The following is a 17,912-nucleotide window of genomic DNA, read 5'->3' as shown; positions in this document are numbered from 1 at the left end:
TCTTCATACAGTTGGAGGTAAAAGCTGTGTAAGACCTCTTGTAACGACAAAAGGTGAATAACAAATATATGGCTACATATTAGGACTAGGGGGAAGTCATATGGTAACGGTATACCTGACGGAGGCCCTCTTAAAATCCGCCATTTTGAATTAAGGTTAAGTTTTTAAAATAGGAATAGGGCCATGTGATACATGATTTAAAGCTCAAATTTAATCAGAAGAACAATGGTGACATTTATTTTGATTTACGCGCAATTGGTAAAAAGTTACAGGGGAATTAAATATTGTTGCAACATATGTATTAGTCCTTTACCCCACCTTGTAAATTTTGTGTTAATGATAATAATTAAATAAAAAGCAAGTGGATAAATATTAGGTCTATGGTAAGAGTTGCCTTGATGGCGACCATGTTCAAATCCGCCATTTTGAATCAGACAAAAGTTTCAAACAAAACGCATAACATTGACACCTTATTAATAGCAAATTTTACCATAAATCCAACGGTATAACCATTTTTGCTTTATCATTAACCAGCATTTGTATCGCATAAATAAGTTGCTAATTTAAGGAAAAATGACCAAAGTGGAATTGAGTCATAATTGAACTTGAATCTTTCTTCCAGAAAATTCCTCAATTAGTACAATCAATATGTAGTTCAGGAAAGAGTGCATGACTTGCACAAATGCTCTGCTCACAGTGAGCACACCTGACAAAGGCGATCGAGTTACACTTGACACATTTGTCGTTAACAATTCCGTCAAAGCGGTAGTCGTAAGGGGCGATCCATTTAATTTTCTGCTGGTTAATGATAAAGCAAAAATGATTATACCGTTGGAGTTATGGTAAAATTTGCTATTAATAAGGTGTCAATGTTATGCGTTTTGTTTAAAACTTTTGTCTGATTCAAAATGGCGGATTTGAACATGGTCGCCATCAAGGCAACTCTTACCATAGACCTAATATTTATCCACTTGCTTTTTATTTAATTATTATCATTAACACAAAATTTACAAGGTGGGCTAAAGGGCTAATACATATGCTGCAACAATATTTAATTTCCCTGTAACTTTTTACCAATTGCGCGTAAATCAAAATTAATGTCACCATTGTTCTTCTGATTAAATTCGAGCTTTAAATCATGTATCACATGGCCCTATTCCTATTTTAAAAACTTAACCTTAATTCAAAATGGCGGATTTCAAGAGGGCCTCTGTCAGGTATACCGTTACCATATGACTTCCCCCTAATCCTAATATGTAGCCATATATTTGTTATCCACCTTTTGTCGTTACAAGAGGTCTTACACAGCTTTTACCTCCAACTGTATGAAGACTATTCTGTATTTCCATGTGATGTTCTGGTAGCTGTATCTCCTAAACCTCTGGAGCTTCGCACCTACAACTTCACTGAAATACTGACCACATTTAGTACTATTTTCTCATATGTGTCTCAGTCAGCAACTCGATTCACCCAAACGTAAGGTTTACTTGTCAGAAACTTTGAAAGGAAAATGAGAAATATATATATATATTTCAGAAATGAACGTAGCAAATTTTATGTAAAATGAGTAACTAACAAATTAAGTTTGCATTAAAATTAAACAAGTAAAAAGTAAATTAGCATTTCACTCATGTAACATTCTAGATGAATACAATACGACGGCATCCAAATAAGGAAATGAAATAGATAATAGTAATCGTCAGTAATTATCATTGATAGCTTTTAAAACTTAATCTTGTTTACAATAACGATTTATACAATAACAATATGTAACATATCTTTTTCACAGATTCCAAGAACAGTAACAGATCCTAAAATGATCATTTATAGAAAAGTATAAGGACGCTTACTAGAATACATGATAGACACGCCTGAAAGATGTAAACAAATTCTTGTTTGTAATTGGCCAAAACTGGAAATTCTAAACAATTCCTTATCTGTGATTGAGCGAATGCCTGTCCACGATATTTGAAGGGGATGTCCAGGCCCGTATCCACGGGGACCGCCCTCCCTAAATTTTACTGCCCCCTAAAATTTTCACGGTAGACTTGCAAATGAACTATCATATGGTTGGGTCGGGCTCCCCCTACATTTTTGGACTGGCTACGGGCCTGGGAATGTCTAAGAACACCTACATATATTTTTTTTGTTTCTGCTTTTTTAATTTAAGTTCCTTAACATTTTTTTCAATAAGTATTTGCAAGTGGTTGCTTAGAATTGAATTTTATTTTTATTTTTTCTTTGTTAGTAACGCATCGAGATATTTGAATTGTGGAATTATCTAAAGATTAACTTTGCCAGTGGAGCAATTTGTCCAAATCACTCATTTCGATCACAGTTGTCCATTGTTGTGAGCTAATTTAGATATTTCTTGTCAGATCTAGCTCGAAATGTTTACAAATTTCATATGAATTAAAATAATACAGAATCATAATGGGATCCCCGCATTAACATTAAAAAAACAAACAAACAAAAAAAAAACATTGAAATTGGAATGAAATCTGAAAAATCAGCAAAAAATACAATAAAATAACTTCTGCGTCCACATCAGTGGACTTCAGGCAGTTGGAGATGCAGTTCATCTGAATTTGCATCCATATTTTCGTTTATACTCACGCAAACTATATTTCCTTTAAGATGCCTATTAGCAGTACCCTTTGACAATATCAGATATTTGGAAACAAACTGCAACTAAAACAATCACCTTTAAACGAAATGAATAACAGGGACTAAAGTACATGTAGGGCCGAACTTGTTTTTCTCTCATCTGAAATGTAACCACTATACATGCTGTGCTTAAGTTTAAATGAAAGATATATCAAATGTTAATGTTCTCGAAATGGAAAGGAAAAGTAACCATAACACAAATGTTCGAAACATTTTCCCAAAAGCAAATACTCGTATTAGCTACTGTTAGACGAAACGAGGATTAGGCCAAACGATGCAAGATCATGTCAGACCACGGCTTCTTTCTCAGTGAATAAGCAGAGAGCAAGGGCTAAATATTGACATTTTATATGTAGTCACGGTTTCCAAACGAAGTACACCTGCAAGATAATTTCTATGGTTTATTTTTCCTTACCAACACTGATTTTACCTATTCATGTGCTTGTTAACTACTGTGTGTGTATGTGTGTATCTTTTGCACTACTGAGACTGGAAGAACCAAGAGACTTTATAAAATGCCCAGTGTCGGAAACGACTACGTTAGAAGCTTATGTAAAAAGAACTAGAGAAAATATGTGATTATATGTTATGTGATTGTATGTGAAAATATGTTATTTCCAAAAAAACACATTTCAAATCAGATTATTGAGGGGGACAGTGCCCCCAAGTTCCAAGATTGGAGGGGACATGTCCCCCTCATTCCCCCGGGATTTGATTCTAGCAGAAGCTTATTTTATTTCAGGATTAGGATTAGGAATTAGGTTTCTGGGCTTTCGGCATCTAAGGCCATTTAGCTCGTCACGTATGAGAGATGGCATCCCTCGGCCATCACACTACCCGAGGAAAGGGAAGGAAGAAAGCGGCCTGGGACCTGTATGTTAGGTTCCATCCCGGCATTTGCTTGGTGTGAATGAGGAAAACCTTACCCAGGGTGGTTGGTCTGTAAAAGCTTTTATATTTTTTTCGACCAAGTTTTATTTTATTTCAACTTCTTGCGAAGAGGTATATTACAAAGGTGCAGACCGATCCAGGTCACTCATAACCTATCAATTGTCAGTTAATTATACTGAAAAATAAATTGTACCTGATAACGATGATATTGTTATTTATATTTTAGTAAAGTGTTTTCACAAATTAATGTATTTTTGTTTATAACGTTCTTGAAATATGCATTCTATCTGTTGATATCTAATTATCACATTTTTACCATCATACTTAATATTTGTACTGAAATTATAAATTACAATTATGTAATTGTATGAAATAAAAATTGTTATAAGTAAATAATTGGTATAGCATGAATAGTTTAAAATCTATTATCTTCTATCAGTCTTTTAGTAATTCAGTATATTTGGAATGTTTTGGAAATCTCTATGATGGATTGTTCATTAATTGTTTATCCACATCTGAAGATTGAAATGAAATGAAATGAAATTTTGAGTTTTACGTCACACGGTTATGCCGGTTAGGGTAAAGGAGACGGTGATGATGAGTAATGAAGGAAATGGTGGAATGAAGAAAGTGTGAGGAAATGGGAGAGATATGAAGATTGTTTGTTAATTAAGTTAATAATATTTAAACAGAAGTATTAGAGATAGTTGAACTAATTCGTATAGTAAAAGAACTATAGGGTGGCCACAATGTTCCGTCACCCCTTGATAAATGCTAATATAAGTTTGCTCGTTACCCCAAGATAAATGCTAATGTAAGTTTGCTCGTTTCCCCTTGATAAGTGCTAATGTAAGTTTGCTCGTTACCCCCTGATACATGCTAATGTAAGTTTGCTCGTTACCCCTTGATAAATGCTAATATAAGTTTGCTCGTTGCCCCTTCATTAATGCTAAATATAAGTTTGCTCGTTACCCCTTGATAAATACTAATGTAAGTTTGCTCGTTGCCTCTTGATAAATGCTAATGTAAGTTTGCTCGTTACCCCTTGATAAATGCTAATGTAAGTTTGCTCGTTGCCTCTTGATAGATGCTAATGTAAGTTTGCTCGTTACCCCTTGATAAATGCTAATGTAAGTTTTCTCGTTACCGCTTGATAAATGCTAATGTAAGGTTTTACATTATTGCAGATTGTGTGAACGATGGTCGATACTTCCAGTTACAATAGTGAAGAATTTGTTATTGCAAGTTGTTAGGTGTATGAGTGAAATAACATAGGTAAGACACCGTCAGCAGTGCGTACAGACTTTGGACAAGGTTTCAACGAGATCCTCCCCCGAAACAAAGTTTTACGATGGGAACATAAACCACATGAAACAAGACTTAGGTCTGCACCCATGTCGACCTACACCTGTACATGAATTAACAGACGCAGACATAGATCGGAGAATAGAGGCATGTGTGGCACTCCTTCAGACGCTCGACACAATACCAAAACGCGGCAAAATGATCTTTGCCGAAGTTCAGACCTCACCATCTGTGATAATGCGCTAGGAGTTTCATAAAGGGCATCGTTGCACAAAACCGTTACGATACCACTGAGTGACTGACATTAGCTGTGAAACAAGCTTTCACTCAAGTTACACCTGAAATGCTCCGCAAAATGTCGCACAAAACTGGTGGCGTAGTATTATCTTTTAGGGATGTGCACAAGACAAGATTTGTGAATGATTTACGAAATTGTGCTGTAAAAGTGATGTCTCGACTCGAAAAATGTATATTTCTCTATTGGAAGAGCCGTGTCTCGACTCGAATTTTGTCAGGAAAATCCTGTCTCGACTCGTCTCGTGCGCATCCCTATTATCCTTTGTCATGAGAATGACGGTCGACAGACTGATCCTTTGGACACTTAATGTTTCCTATCTCAATAAACTTCTTGAAAGTATTGTTGTTGAAGATTGAGTATAGCCCGCTCCCCCCAGTGATTTTTAACGAATCATAGTGATTCTAACGATTCATATTAGTTCTTAATGAATCTGAATCGCATGTTATAAAGATTTAAGATGTAAATCTTGTGGTAAGGAGGTTTTAGTATAAGTAGTAGTAATAGTAGTAGCAGTAGCAGAAGTAGTAGTAGTAGTAGTAGTAGCAGTAGTAGCGGTAGTAGTAGTAGTAGTAGTAGTAGTAGTTAGTAGCAATACTAGTAGTAGTAGTAATAGGAACGCGTGTCAAGTTAGACCAACCACCAACACCAAAACGACCGGAACCTATCTCAGAATTGTGGGCTATTTATGGGCTAATTAGTTGCTCTAATCCCAATTTTTGGGCTCCTACTGTTTAGCGGGAAATCGGATTCAAAGTGGGCGAGTCCAGCTTGATATCAAGCTAGAACCCCCCATATGGTTACGGTTAGAATGGTCCGATCGAAAAAATTCAAATGCCAGAATTATGGGCTATTTATGGGCTAATTAGTTGCTCTAATCCCAATTTTTGGGCTCCTACTGTTTAGCGGGAAATTGGATTCAAAATGGCGAGTCTAGCTTGATATCAAGCTAGAATCTCGCATTCGGTTACGGTTAGAATGGTCCGATCGAAAAAATTCAAATGCCAGAATTATGAGCTAGTTATGGGCTAATTAGTTGCTTTAATCCCAATTTTTGGGCTCCTACTGTTTAGCGGGAAATCGGATTCAAAGTGGGCGAGTCCAGCTTGATATCAAGCTAGAACCCCCCATATGGTTAGAATGGTCCGATCGAAAAAATTCAAATGCCAGAATTATGGGCTATTTATGGGCTAATTAGTTGCTCTAATCCCAATTTTTGGGCTCCTACTGTTTAGCGGGAAATCGGATTCAAAATGGCGAGTCTAGCTTGACATCAAGCTAGAACCTCCGATTCGGTAACAATGGTCCGATCTTAAAAACTCAAACGCCGGAATTATGGGCTATTTTTGGGTTAATTGGTGCTCTTATTCCGAGTTTGGGGCTGCTACCGTTTAGCAGGAGTTCTTCATCAAATTGTGGAATTTGGCTTAACTGCTAGCTATAAATCTAGTGCTATAAATAATCAAATAATTAAAATGCCGGAATTATGGTTTATTTGTTTTCTAATTAGTTCCTCTAATGTCGATTTTAGTTCCTCTATCGTTCGCAAGAAATCTCATGCAAGATTGGTATTGATTTCTAGATAACGTGGGATGATAGTTGCAATGTTGCAGTGAGAAAACGTCGATATCTATTAACTGAAAATTGTTTTTTTTTTTTTTTTTTTTTTTTTTTTGCATTCTCCGCGAATGCAAATATATATCTCTACTAGTAAATTTATGAAATGTCTTTTCACGTTTATATGTTCAGTATGTTTGGAAGCAAGTAGTGTATATACGGTATAGAATTTATATGGTGAAATATCATATTGTTTTTTAAATATTTTTTTAGTTTATAGGAAATGCCTTTTCATCGTTGCTGGAGCCCGCAATGGCACAGCGGTAGAATGCCGATAAAACCCAAGTACATGGTGTTTGTCAACCACAAAGATCAATTGGCGCGATCTGGGATCGAACCAGGAATCACACGCACAAGAGGTAAACGCTCTACCACTGTGCCACTGCGGCCACCAGCAACGGCAAAGAGGCATTTCCTTAGAAAAAAAGTTGATTTAAAAAATAATGATATTTCACTATATAAATTCTATATATACACTATTTACTTCAAAACATAATGAACATAAACACGTGAAAAAAGAATTCATGGATTTACTAGTAGAGATATAGATTTACATTTGCGAAGAGTGCAAATAAATCAATTTTCAGTTAATAAACATCGATGTTTTCTCACTGCAACTTTGAAAGTATCATCCCAACTTATCTAAAAATCAATACCAATCTTGGTTGAGATTTCTTGCTAACGATAGAAGAAAAAACTCGACATTAGAGGAACAATTTAGCAATACAAATAACCCATAATTCCGACGTTTTAATTATTTTGATCGGAGTGTTATAGCCCTAGGTTTATAGCAAGAAGTTAAGCCAAATCTCACAATTTGATAAGGAATTTCTGCTAAAACGTAGCAGCCCCAAACTCGGAATTACAGCATCAATTAGAACATAAATAGCCCATATTTCTGACGTTTGATTTTTTTCGATTCGAGATGTCTAACCTTATGGAGAGTTTTTACTTGATGTCAAGCTAGACCCGCGGAATATGATTCCGATTTCCCACTAAAAGGTGGGAGCCCAAAAATTGGGATTAGAGCAACTAATTAGCCCATAAATAGCCCATCATTCTAACGTTTGAATTTTTTCGATCGGACCATTTTAACCGTATGGGGGGTTCTAGCTTGATATCAAGCTGCACTCGACCATTTTGAATCCGATTTCCCGCTAAACAGTAGGAGCCTAAAAATTGGGATTAGAGCAACTAATTAGCCCATAAATAGCCCATAATTCTGGCACTTGAACGTTTTCGATCGGACCATTCTAACCGTAACCATATGGGGGGTTCTAGCTTGATATCAAGCTGGACTTGCCCATTTTGAATCCGATTTCCCGCTAAACAGTAGGAGCCCAAAAATTGGGATTAGAGCAACTAATTAGCCCATAAATAGCCCATAATTCTGGCGTTTGAATTTTTTCGATCGGACCATTCTAACCATATGGGGGGTTCTAGCTTGATATCAAGCTGGACTCGCCCACTTTGAATCCGATTTCCCGCTAAACAGTAGGAGCCCAAAAATTGGGATTAGAGCAACTAATTAGCCCATAAATAGCCCATAATTCTGGCGTTTGAATTTTTTCGATCGGACCATTCTAACCATATGGGGGGTTCTAGCTTGATATCAAGCTGGACTCGCCCACTTTGAATCCGATTTCCCGCTAAACAGTAGGAGCCCAAAAATTGGGATTAGAGCAACTAATTAGCCCATAAATAGCCCATAATTCTGAGATAGGTTCCGGTCGTTTTGGTGTTGGTGGTTGGTCTAACTTGACACGCGTGTAATAGGAACAGGTTAGAAGCCCCGCAGGGGTTGGTTGGGTTCTGTTCTTCATATAAGTAGTAGTAGTTGTAGTAGCAGTAGTAGTAGGAGTAGTAGTAATAGTAGTAGTAGTAGTAGTAGTAGTAGTAGTAGCAGCAGCAGCAGCAGTAGTAGTAGTAGTAATAGTAGCAGTGGTAGTAATAGTGATTCTTCCAGTTCCGGTGATAAAGAGCTGGGAGGAGCGGGCTATATACAAAAGCCGTTGTTCATGTCATTCAGTTCTTTCCGTGTAGTTATTTATGTATGTTTAGTGGTTTATGTTACTTATTTTCAGGGGTAACCGGACTTTGTGGTCACCCTGTATAAAACGATAAATCAAAAGTTCCAGACACATAACATACACACATTCGACCTACTAACACTCTGCATTTTTTCCTAAAATAATTAACACGACGGGATTCGAACATCTATGTCAAATTTACTGAACAAAGTATTATTAGACAACAAATCTCAATTCGGAATTATATAATGTTTGGCTTTAGTAAACAAAATATCAAATTACATTTATACAAGGTTTTGATTCAATTGCTTCAGGCTATTTAACCTAGTTAAGCATAACCTTTTTGATTAGGTATGATGTTTGTGTATTACTTTTCATAACAAAATTTTTCGAATGAAATACATATAATATTTTACAGCAATACATATAGTATAAATATACTTACTTCATTTTTACAGCACAGCAAAACATTCTTTCTTTTCTTTGCTTTAATTAGCAACTTTATAACTAAAGACATTCTTTTCTAATGTCTCAGTATGTGATAAAGATCGAAACACTTATTACCTTTAAGAATGTACAGAAGTTACCGTATCTCCTTTCATTACCTCCGCCCATAATTGTTACCTCACTCCGTCGAACATTTTTTTTTATTAGACTGGTAAAGCATGGTATACCTTGGTTCTCATATATTTCATAATTTTCACTTATTTCCATACTTAACTTTCTCAATTGCCCTCCAATCAATATTATTGTGTTTAATCTCTTCTTACATACGGGGGGGGGGCACGATGGCTCAGTGGTAGAGTACTTACCTCTTGTGCGTGGGATCTGGTTCGATCCCCGGCCAAATAAGTTCGTGGTGGACTACAATTTACCCGTTGGTTTTCTCGGAGTACTAGCCTTTCCTCTCACTTTGTCATTCTACTATTTCTTCCATCATTTATTTGCCTTAGTCATTGTCTCCCTTAGCCTAAAGGACGTAACCTGAGACGTTAAATTGAAATATTCCATTTCATTGTTTTCTTCTTACACACTTTTTAGTTTTCCTCTTCGCAACATGACATGTTATTATTACTCCATGTTCCTATACTAATTTGGTATTCTTATATATTTTCTCTTCTGCTGAAATTTCTCCTCCGTTAAGCGGTCTCGGGTTCGATTCCCGGTGGGGGTACTCGGTCGATAAAGTGTAAAAGGCTTTTTCAGGCCAGCCATCCTGAATGAGGTTTACCTGGGTTTTCCTCATTCACACCAGGCAAATGCCAGGATGGTACCATACTTATAGGTCCCAGGCCGCTTCCCCAATCCTTACTTCCTTCCCTTTCTACGGATAGAGTGCTCTCCGAGGGACGTCATCCCTCAAACGTGACGGGCTAACATGGCTATAGATCCCGAAAGCATTTTCACGGATCCCAAGAGCTTCAGATATCCTCTGATCTAATTGGCCGATACAGATACATCATGAGTCATAACGTACATATAGCACAAAGTAAACACCAGCTGTTTTTGGCACTCGTGGCCGAGAGAGCTAGTATTACATGCTAGTAAAAAAAGAAAATCGTTTTTGGCGTGGGTTCAAACCCTGCCTAAAGAGAGTTTTTTTATTATTTTTAAAATTTTTTATAACACTTCTTTTGTTAAAATAATATTCAGAAAGTGATTTAACGATTATTTTTTTAAAATTTTCATTAAACTTCTTTCATTCGGTACGTGGCCAATAAGAATGCTACTTCAGCCATATTTTGGATGAACCTCTTGGGATCGGCGAAAATACATGCCGAAAGCCCAGAAATCTAAATCCTAACTCTTAAATCCTACTGCTTTGTTATCATATTCTTTGGATAACAGTCTCTCAGAGTTCCGAATATGGAGATTTTTAACGCCGGAACATTTTTCTCTGTGAAAGGACATTGCACACTATTCTAATCTTTTTATTTGCGTCTATGTAGGAAAGATGGTATGAAAGCACTCGGGTGCACCATTAAGCTTGAAAGCACCTTTACGTTTTTCATGTGAACGCAATATGGTGTATCTGATGCGACAGTGTACAAAGTGGATTCTCCATAACAACGGTAGTGTTCCTTTGTTTGTGGTGTTGCGGTGGGAAGATTCTTGCACCTTCATGATTCAGCTCAAAAAGTACGTGTTTTGGTAAGATCAGGAATTTCTGATGGACGTGATATGAGAACAGGCAGAAGCAGATTGTACTGTAACCATTCCAGCAACTTGAGGAAAATCTAACACAAAGAGCTATGTGATCGGGTGCTTCATTCTGTTGCAATCGTAGAGTACTTTCTCCTTATGACCATTTTCTTGAAACCGTAGTCTTAGCTATATATCGAACATCTTTCGTAAAACTAACAAAAACTTTTCAATATCGTTAGGAATACGATGAATTCTCTCCCACCATATAAATAAGAGTGTTCATGATGAACAACGTTTCGTCTACTACAAAGACCTTGTTAAAACATTAAATCACGACCCGCTCTGGAGAGTGATGCTCCCGGAAGTACGTTTTGTTCGTGCGCTACTCTAGCCAGTTGTTTTACGCACTATCCTAACTAGCTGATTTAAGTTGGTCACAAAATTTATATCATGGGGGTCAAGGTGAAACAAAACGAGCTCTGCGGGCTTCTAACCCATTTCTACTCCACCTTCTCCTCCTTCTCCTAGTACTACTCCTACTACTACTACTTATCTGCACCAGGGGCGGATCCAGGACCGGCTTCAAGATTTTGTTGTAAGGGCAAATCCTCTATTTTATAAGATCCTTGCTCAATATGCTTGCATTTAAAACAGTTTACCACGTGATTTCTCTTTTCATTGTCGTTATTTTTATATCACTTTTCCATTTTTTAAAAATATATTTCCTTTTGAATCAGATATTTCCTGTTGTCTTTCTCCAGTAATTGTCAAGTTTAACCTGAATATTCTGAATATAGCATATGAAGCCCATTGATAAGTGCTAACAAATCTGATACTTTTAATAAGATCGTTGAATACACTGGTACAGCGAGATTTTTCGCTCTGCCATCTCTCCATGCTCGACAATAACACTGGTATAAATAAATAAATAAAGTTTCTGTCACAAGAACAAAAGAAACTGTTTCTGGAAGATAACTTGACCCTGAATCCAGATCAAATTGCAGAATTTCTACATCGGCCTCAGTTTTCACGTGAAAGTGGTTCCTGTGCATGCCTATGGCAGCTTACGTATTATATGTATTTGCCATAAAGACTAGTCTCTCAACAATAGTTTCTTACATTTTAAATTTTTTTATTAGTACACAAAAGAATCAAAGGAATCAGCAGCATAAAAGTAAGTAAAAATTAAGAAACTTATCTAAAAATGTTTTCTACCCGATTTCCTGCCCAACGTTTCCTCAGTAGAGTACCGTCGAAAGGTCCAGCGATAGTCAGACAATATTGCTGCACTCCATTTCCCTTGATAACGCATTTCCATGTGAGAAATATCCTGGTGAATGCGTTCAGCATGTTCATCATTAATGGCACCAAGGTTATCCGGGAAGAAGTCCAGATGGTCGTTCAGTAAATGCAGTTTAAGTGGCATGTTACATCCCATACGGTGATATGATATCACTAGTTCACGTACAATATCTCCATAATTCTCTGCCTAATGGTTGCCTAAAAATTTCTTGCACACACTTACAAAGGACAGCCATGCCATTTTCTCAAAATTACTCAACATGTCAACAAAATTGTCATCATTCATTAATTTCCTAATTTGCGGTTCTACAAATATTCCTTCCTTTATTTTAGCATCACTGATCTTTGGGAACTTCTGTCGCAAGTACATGAATGCATGTGATGATTGGTCCATACCTTTCGAAGTTTTTGATAAGTCCTAATTTAATGTGCAGTGGAGGTAAATACACATTTTTAGGGTCAACAAGAGGAGTGTTCGCCACATTTTTATATCCAGGCAGCAGTTCATTGCGAGCAGGCCAGTTTTTTCCACAATAGTGTTTTTTTTTCTATCTTTGCTGTCCCACTCGCATAAAAAGCAGCAATACTTTGTGTACCCTAGCTGCATGCCAAGCAGAATAGCAATTACCTTTAGATTTCCACAGATATTCCATTTGTGTTTGTCATATTGGATAAGAGTGAGAAACAGTTTAAAATCCCATAAGTCTCCTTAAGCTTAACTGCGTGAGCAATTGGAACAGAAGGAAATTTGTTCCTATTATGGAGAAGAACTGCTTTGAGACTCAATTTATTAGAATCTATGAACAGTCGCTACTAATTTACACTGTATGCATGGCCAAGAGTCTCCACAACGAATTCGATATTGCTAAAAAAAAAAAAAAAAAAAAAAAAAAAAAGTCACCTTCCTTCGAGAAATATACAGAAAAAACAGCATGGCGAACACTCACTTTTGGATCAGGAGAAAGAAAATTCCTTCTTTTCAATCACGAAGCTAAAAGCTCAGATTGCTGCTTAGACAAATTTAAAGCGTGAACGAGATCGTTGAGATCACCTTGTGTCAAAGTGTGTAGGGTATTTGATTCACAGGGCAATTCAAATGTTGTGTCGGCACGAGTGGATTTCCCATCTTCTGAACCTCCTCCAGACTCATCGTCACTCACTATCATATTTTCTGGAGACACTGGTACCGGTAATTTCTCACTGAGGCATACAGGTCTCATAGTAGATGATAAATTCGAGTACTGTATACTCCTCTTTGTTTTCTAACGTGATTCCAACTATTTTTGTTAGACAAAAATAACAGTCTGTTGTGTAATCCGTTGGTTGACCAGTGTAATTTGCGGTAAATACATCACTTGCGCTACCAAGCATGAGCTGAACTCGAATTTTTGGCCATATTGTACATGATACTACGGTCTCCCCTATAAAGGAAGAAAGTGTAAGATGGAGAATAGAAATCATACAAAAAAGAATAGTTGATGCAATAAAAGAAACACTTTTATAATGTATTTATTTCCACCGAATTTTCTAGAAACAACGCAGTAATACGTAAAATATAGCTTCTGAAATTGGTTAACGGTGGAAGGATGTAACGAAGTAGAGGACAAGTCAAAATGATGGACCCAATATAAGAAATTTATCCTCTGAAATCTAATAGAGATATGTTATTATAAGACATGTATTAAGAAAAGTAAACTGTCAAAGTTTTCTTCAAACATATCACGAGTGCTCTATGTAAGCACCTCGTGTAATACGACCCACATCAAGCCGATAGTCTATCTCTTGCCGAACCTTTTGTAGCACCTTAGGTCAATCTCAGCAATGGCTGGTGTGATGCACTGCCCGAATATCTGAAATGTTCATATTACTTACGAATGGCCCTGCCCATAGGTAAGCTTCTCCGATATTTGGTATGGAAACGCCGTTGCACACTGATCACAGACTTGTTTAAATATCTCCGCTCTCCACTTACCGCTATTTTCCTTAACTGCTCGCTGCTGACTCCTAGCGGTAGAAAGTGGAAACACTACATGGAAGCTAAACTTGGAAAGTCACCTTTTCGAAGCCCATGTTTCACAATAACATTGTTTATAAGATTTCACAGAATAAATTTGTGATATCGGGTCCATCATTTTGACTTGCTCTATACTTGTAAAATTGAATTTAGAAATTTCTCGGTAAAATGTATTGTAACCCTCCAGTTACAGTGTATGTAGTATTACCGTACATTAAAAAAAAAAAAAAAACTGGTTCCTGTTCCAATAATTTTTAACCTCACTGTATAACAATAGAACGTATAATCGTGTTTTACTGTATAACTTTCTTCAATTTACATCTTGAATCCGTTTTGTCTTCTTTTAAATAACAAATAGTTTGGAAGTTTCAGAATAATTAGGTATGTAGGTTTTCAGGTAATAATTTATTTTATTCATACACTATTTTTCTCCATATTTTTTTCGTGTATGGACATCTCATTTGGATAATTATAAAATATATATTATTATCTCCATGTAATTAGATAATAGGTTAGGTCAATATATATATACTCTACATCTGATGAATATGTAAGATAACAAATACTTCTAAGTTGTTTTTCAAACGCTTTTTTCTGTAAGGTTTGGTGAGTTTCTTATGCTTTTCTTCCGCTGTGTGTGTTTATGTTCCAGCAATAGTCCGCCATCATGCTAACACTGCACCTACCCTGGTATCTTTGCTCCATATCTTTCATATGATAATAAAATTTCTCATCTTGCTTCTCACTTACTTGATCAAGAATTTCTGGAATGTAATCCAGATGTCAATGCAAGACATGTATCTTGATACTCATGTCGCACCCAAGTTCTTTAAATTTCAACAGCATAGTTTCTGCAGTGTTCTTATAATCTGGACTTTTGTAGTTACCGAGAAAATTATGTTACACTTTTGAATGTCATCCAGGCATCTCTCTCAGCTGGATTTATTTTTGCTTTAAAATCCGTTTTCCATAAGTTTTCCTATATCGGGGCCAATAAATATGCCTTCTTTCACTTTTCCATAGGACAAGGATCGAAATGTGTTATATATAAACTTGAAGCATTGTCCCTGTTTGTCAAGTGCTTTCACAAATTATTTAATGAGTTCCAACTTAATGTCAAAATGTGGAAGTAATATTTTATCCTAACGAACTAAACGTTCATGTGCAATATTTTTAGATCCTGGATTCCAAAGTACCCATAATGGCCATTCCCTTCTTACCCAATGCTCACTTCTTGCCCTACTATCCCACTCGCAAATGAAACATGGCATCTTCGTATATCCAGATTGCTGTCCTAGTAAAATTTCCAAAATCTTGAAATTACCACACACTCCTTACCTATGTTCTTGATATTTAATTTTCTTTAAAATTAATTTAATCGTTTCTTTCATTGAAATCGAATGGCCTATATTATCGTAATTATTCAAAACTGAGATGAAAGCATCGCAAGTAGAATAAATTGATCGAATTGTGAAGGGAATAGTGTTGCTGGGAACGATGAGTATTTCATATCCTTTTATAATTTTCCTCCATTTACGCATATTAGTGACTTAAACAAACCTATGAACAACAACACTATGGTTGTATAACACTATGGTTGTAGATTTTTCTTTTCTTTTTTTTTTTTTTTTTTTACATTCGACTACCTCTCTTGTAGTATCTAGTTTTCTATCTTACCTTCTTCTGCACACTTCTGTCCTCTTCTTCTAGCTGTCTTCCTATTCCTTCTTTAAGTTTTTTAAAATTATTTTTCGTAACCTGCCCCAATTTAACTCGACAATTTGTATAATCACTTAGTATAATTGACTTGAACCTAGAGATGTTATCTGGATATTCATTTTGATTTGCACGAGATGTTGTGAGTTACAATTTGTGAGGGATACTTTACCATCGCTAGCTTTGACCTGTCGTGATCGTGAACGATTGTCTGATAGATGATTTATTCATGTTTTCATTTTCTCTACAGTGAAATAACTTTGAAATATTTTACAGGTTTTTTTAAACTTTGTCATATCAACACGAAATATTTCGGGACCCACTAACCATCGTGGTCATTGCGTTTAGTTTTGTTTCAATACCACACTAGAGATGAATCCTTACCGATTATGTTTCCATGGGTCCACTAAATTATTACTAAATTCTTTTACACCTTTGTCATTATGTATTTTGAATTTCAAAATTTTCAGTATCGCTACCAAATTTGCAATATCTATTCATTACTATATTACAAAGTGTATAATATTTCGCGGTTATGCCTGCCTACTACTTTTGCTAATTAAAAGTTCCAAATCATTAAGAATTGATGAAGATGTGAATATGTTTTGATGCAGTTACTAATTCTTGATTTGTCGAGTTCTTTCTTTGGTATGTGATGTGTTTACGCAACCTTGAAATTATAGAGAACGGCGTAATTAGCTGCCAATTGTATAAAATGATTCAATATATGTGTATTGAAATATAAATATGTGATAGATGTATGTTTTATTACGAAGAGTGTAGTATAATGTTAAGATACGTCGTTTCGATGTGATTGAAGGGCTTTGCTACATTCCCGATCGGTTGCGATATAGTGGATACGTTTTATTGCTTTAGTTTTTTGTAACTTCGACGAATATGAAATGTAAATCTGTAGAGTATACCGCCTTTGTAAATAAGTGTTATTTTTTTCCTTGTGATGTGATGTAATCTAACCTATATATGTATCCAACACCACTATGTGTCACATTACTAACTATATGTTGGGTGTTGTAAGAGGCAGGTTATCGCGACTAATCGTTAACTTTATATGTATCCATAACACATTGTGAAATCTAAACTCTTTGATACAATCACAGGTCTATTCCCTTTCCGTGATTAATGAATCTCCAAATTCAGATAGTTTCATTCATCCAAGTGAAGTTATCGTGATTGCTCCGTAACTGTGACGAGTAATTTTTAACAAGATAGTTTAAAGATTTTCTGTGACAAATCTACCTAAGGTGTTCCTCATAGTAAAAAGTCTTCATAACTCTTCGTGCTCTAAATCATATTAAATTAACTTTGATCTTGTGAAATTGTCAAATTACCTCGACTTTAACTATATGCCGAAATAAGTGCCGAAACTAAACAAACTCTGTTTAGAACCTAATTGCGGAAACTAAGTAACTTCAAAGACTAATGTAATATATTTTAATGACAGTGCATACATAATATGGATTAGTTACGAGATAACTAAATTATTATAGTATGTGTACTTTGAAGGAAGATACAGCGTGCGTGGATCTTATGAGTGAAAACATGGACACGCTAAGGAAGTTATATCATTTAAAACAAATAGAAAATAGACTCGCTTAGTGAATTGTGTTTTCTTCTAAGACTACAAGGAAAAAAATTATATCTCTTGTTATGAATGTCCAACTTTCGTAATAAGCTATATTAAATTTCATAACTTGAACACTGATGGATACGTCTTAATATTTTATGTATACTAATATATATATATATATATACAAGGGCGGATCCAAGGGGGGGCTATAGCCCCCTTTGACCCTCAGATATACACTGGATAAAATGAGCTTCAATCCTGCTTTACACTGGATAAAACGGCAAATTATGGTTTAGCCCCTGCCTTGATCATATCCTGGATCCGCCACTATATATATATATA

The 17,912-nt window shown here is 35.9% G+C and overlaps 1 protein-coding gene across 2 annotated transcripts in view; it reads right to left on the bottom strand.

The window, feature by feature from the left end:
* LOC145671161 (protein EFR3 homolog B-like) overlaps window positions 1–9,275 on the bottom strand; it is a 126,862-nt gene extending 117,587 nt beyond the window's left edge. For both annotated transcript variants that reach the window (XM_081740007.1, XM_081739999.1), the window contains exon 1: window positions 9,251–9,275. In XM_081740007.1, coding sequence (XP_081596133.1) covers window positions 9,251–9,255 — 5 coding nt within the window. In that variant the 5' untranslated portion in view covers window positions 9,256–9,275. The remainder of the gene's footprint in view (window positions 1–9,250) is intronic.
* Window positions 9,276–17,912: the final 8,637 nt, after the last annotated feature.

This window comes from Thermobia domestica, chromosome 2, assembly GCF_964235325.1.
Source record: "Thermobia domestica chromosome 2, izTheDome1.hap1.1, whole genome shotgun sequence".
NCBI classification, from domain to species: Eukaryota; Metazoa; Arthropoda; class Insecta; order Zygentoma; family Lepismatidae; genus Thermobia; species Thermobia domestica.
Note: the sequence above shows the minus strand (reverse complement) of the source record. Positions and strands in the feature narration are given on the sequence as shown.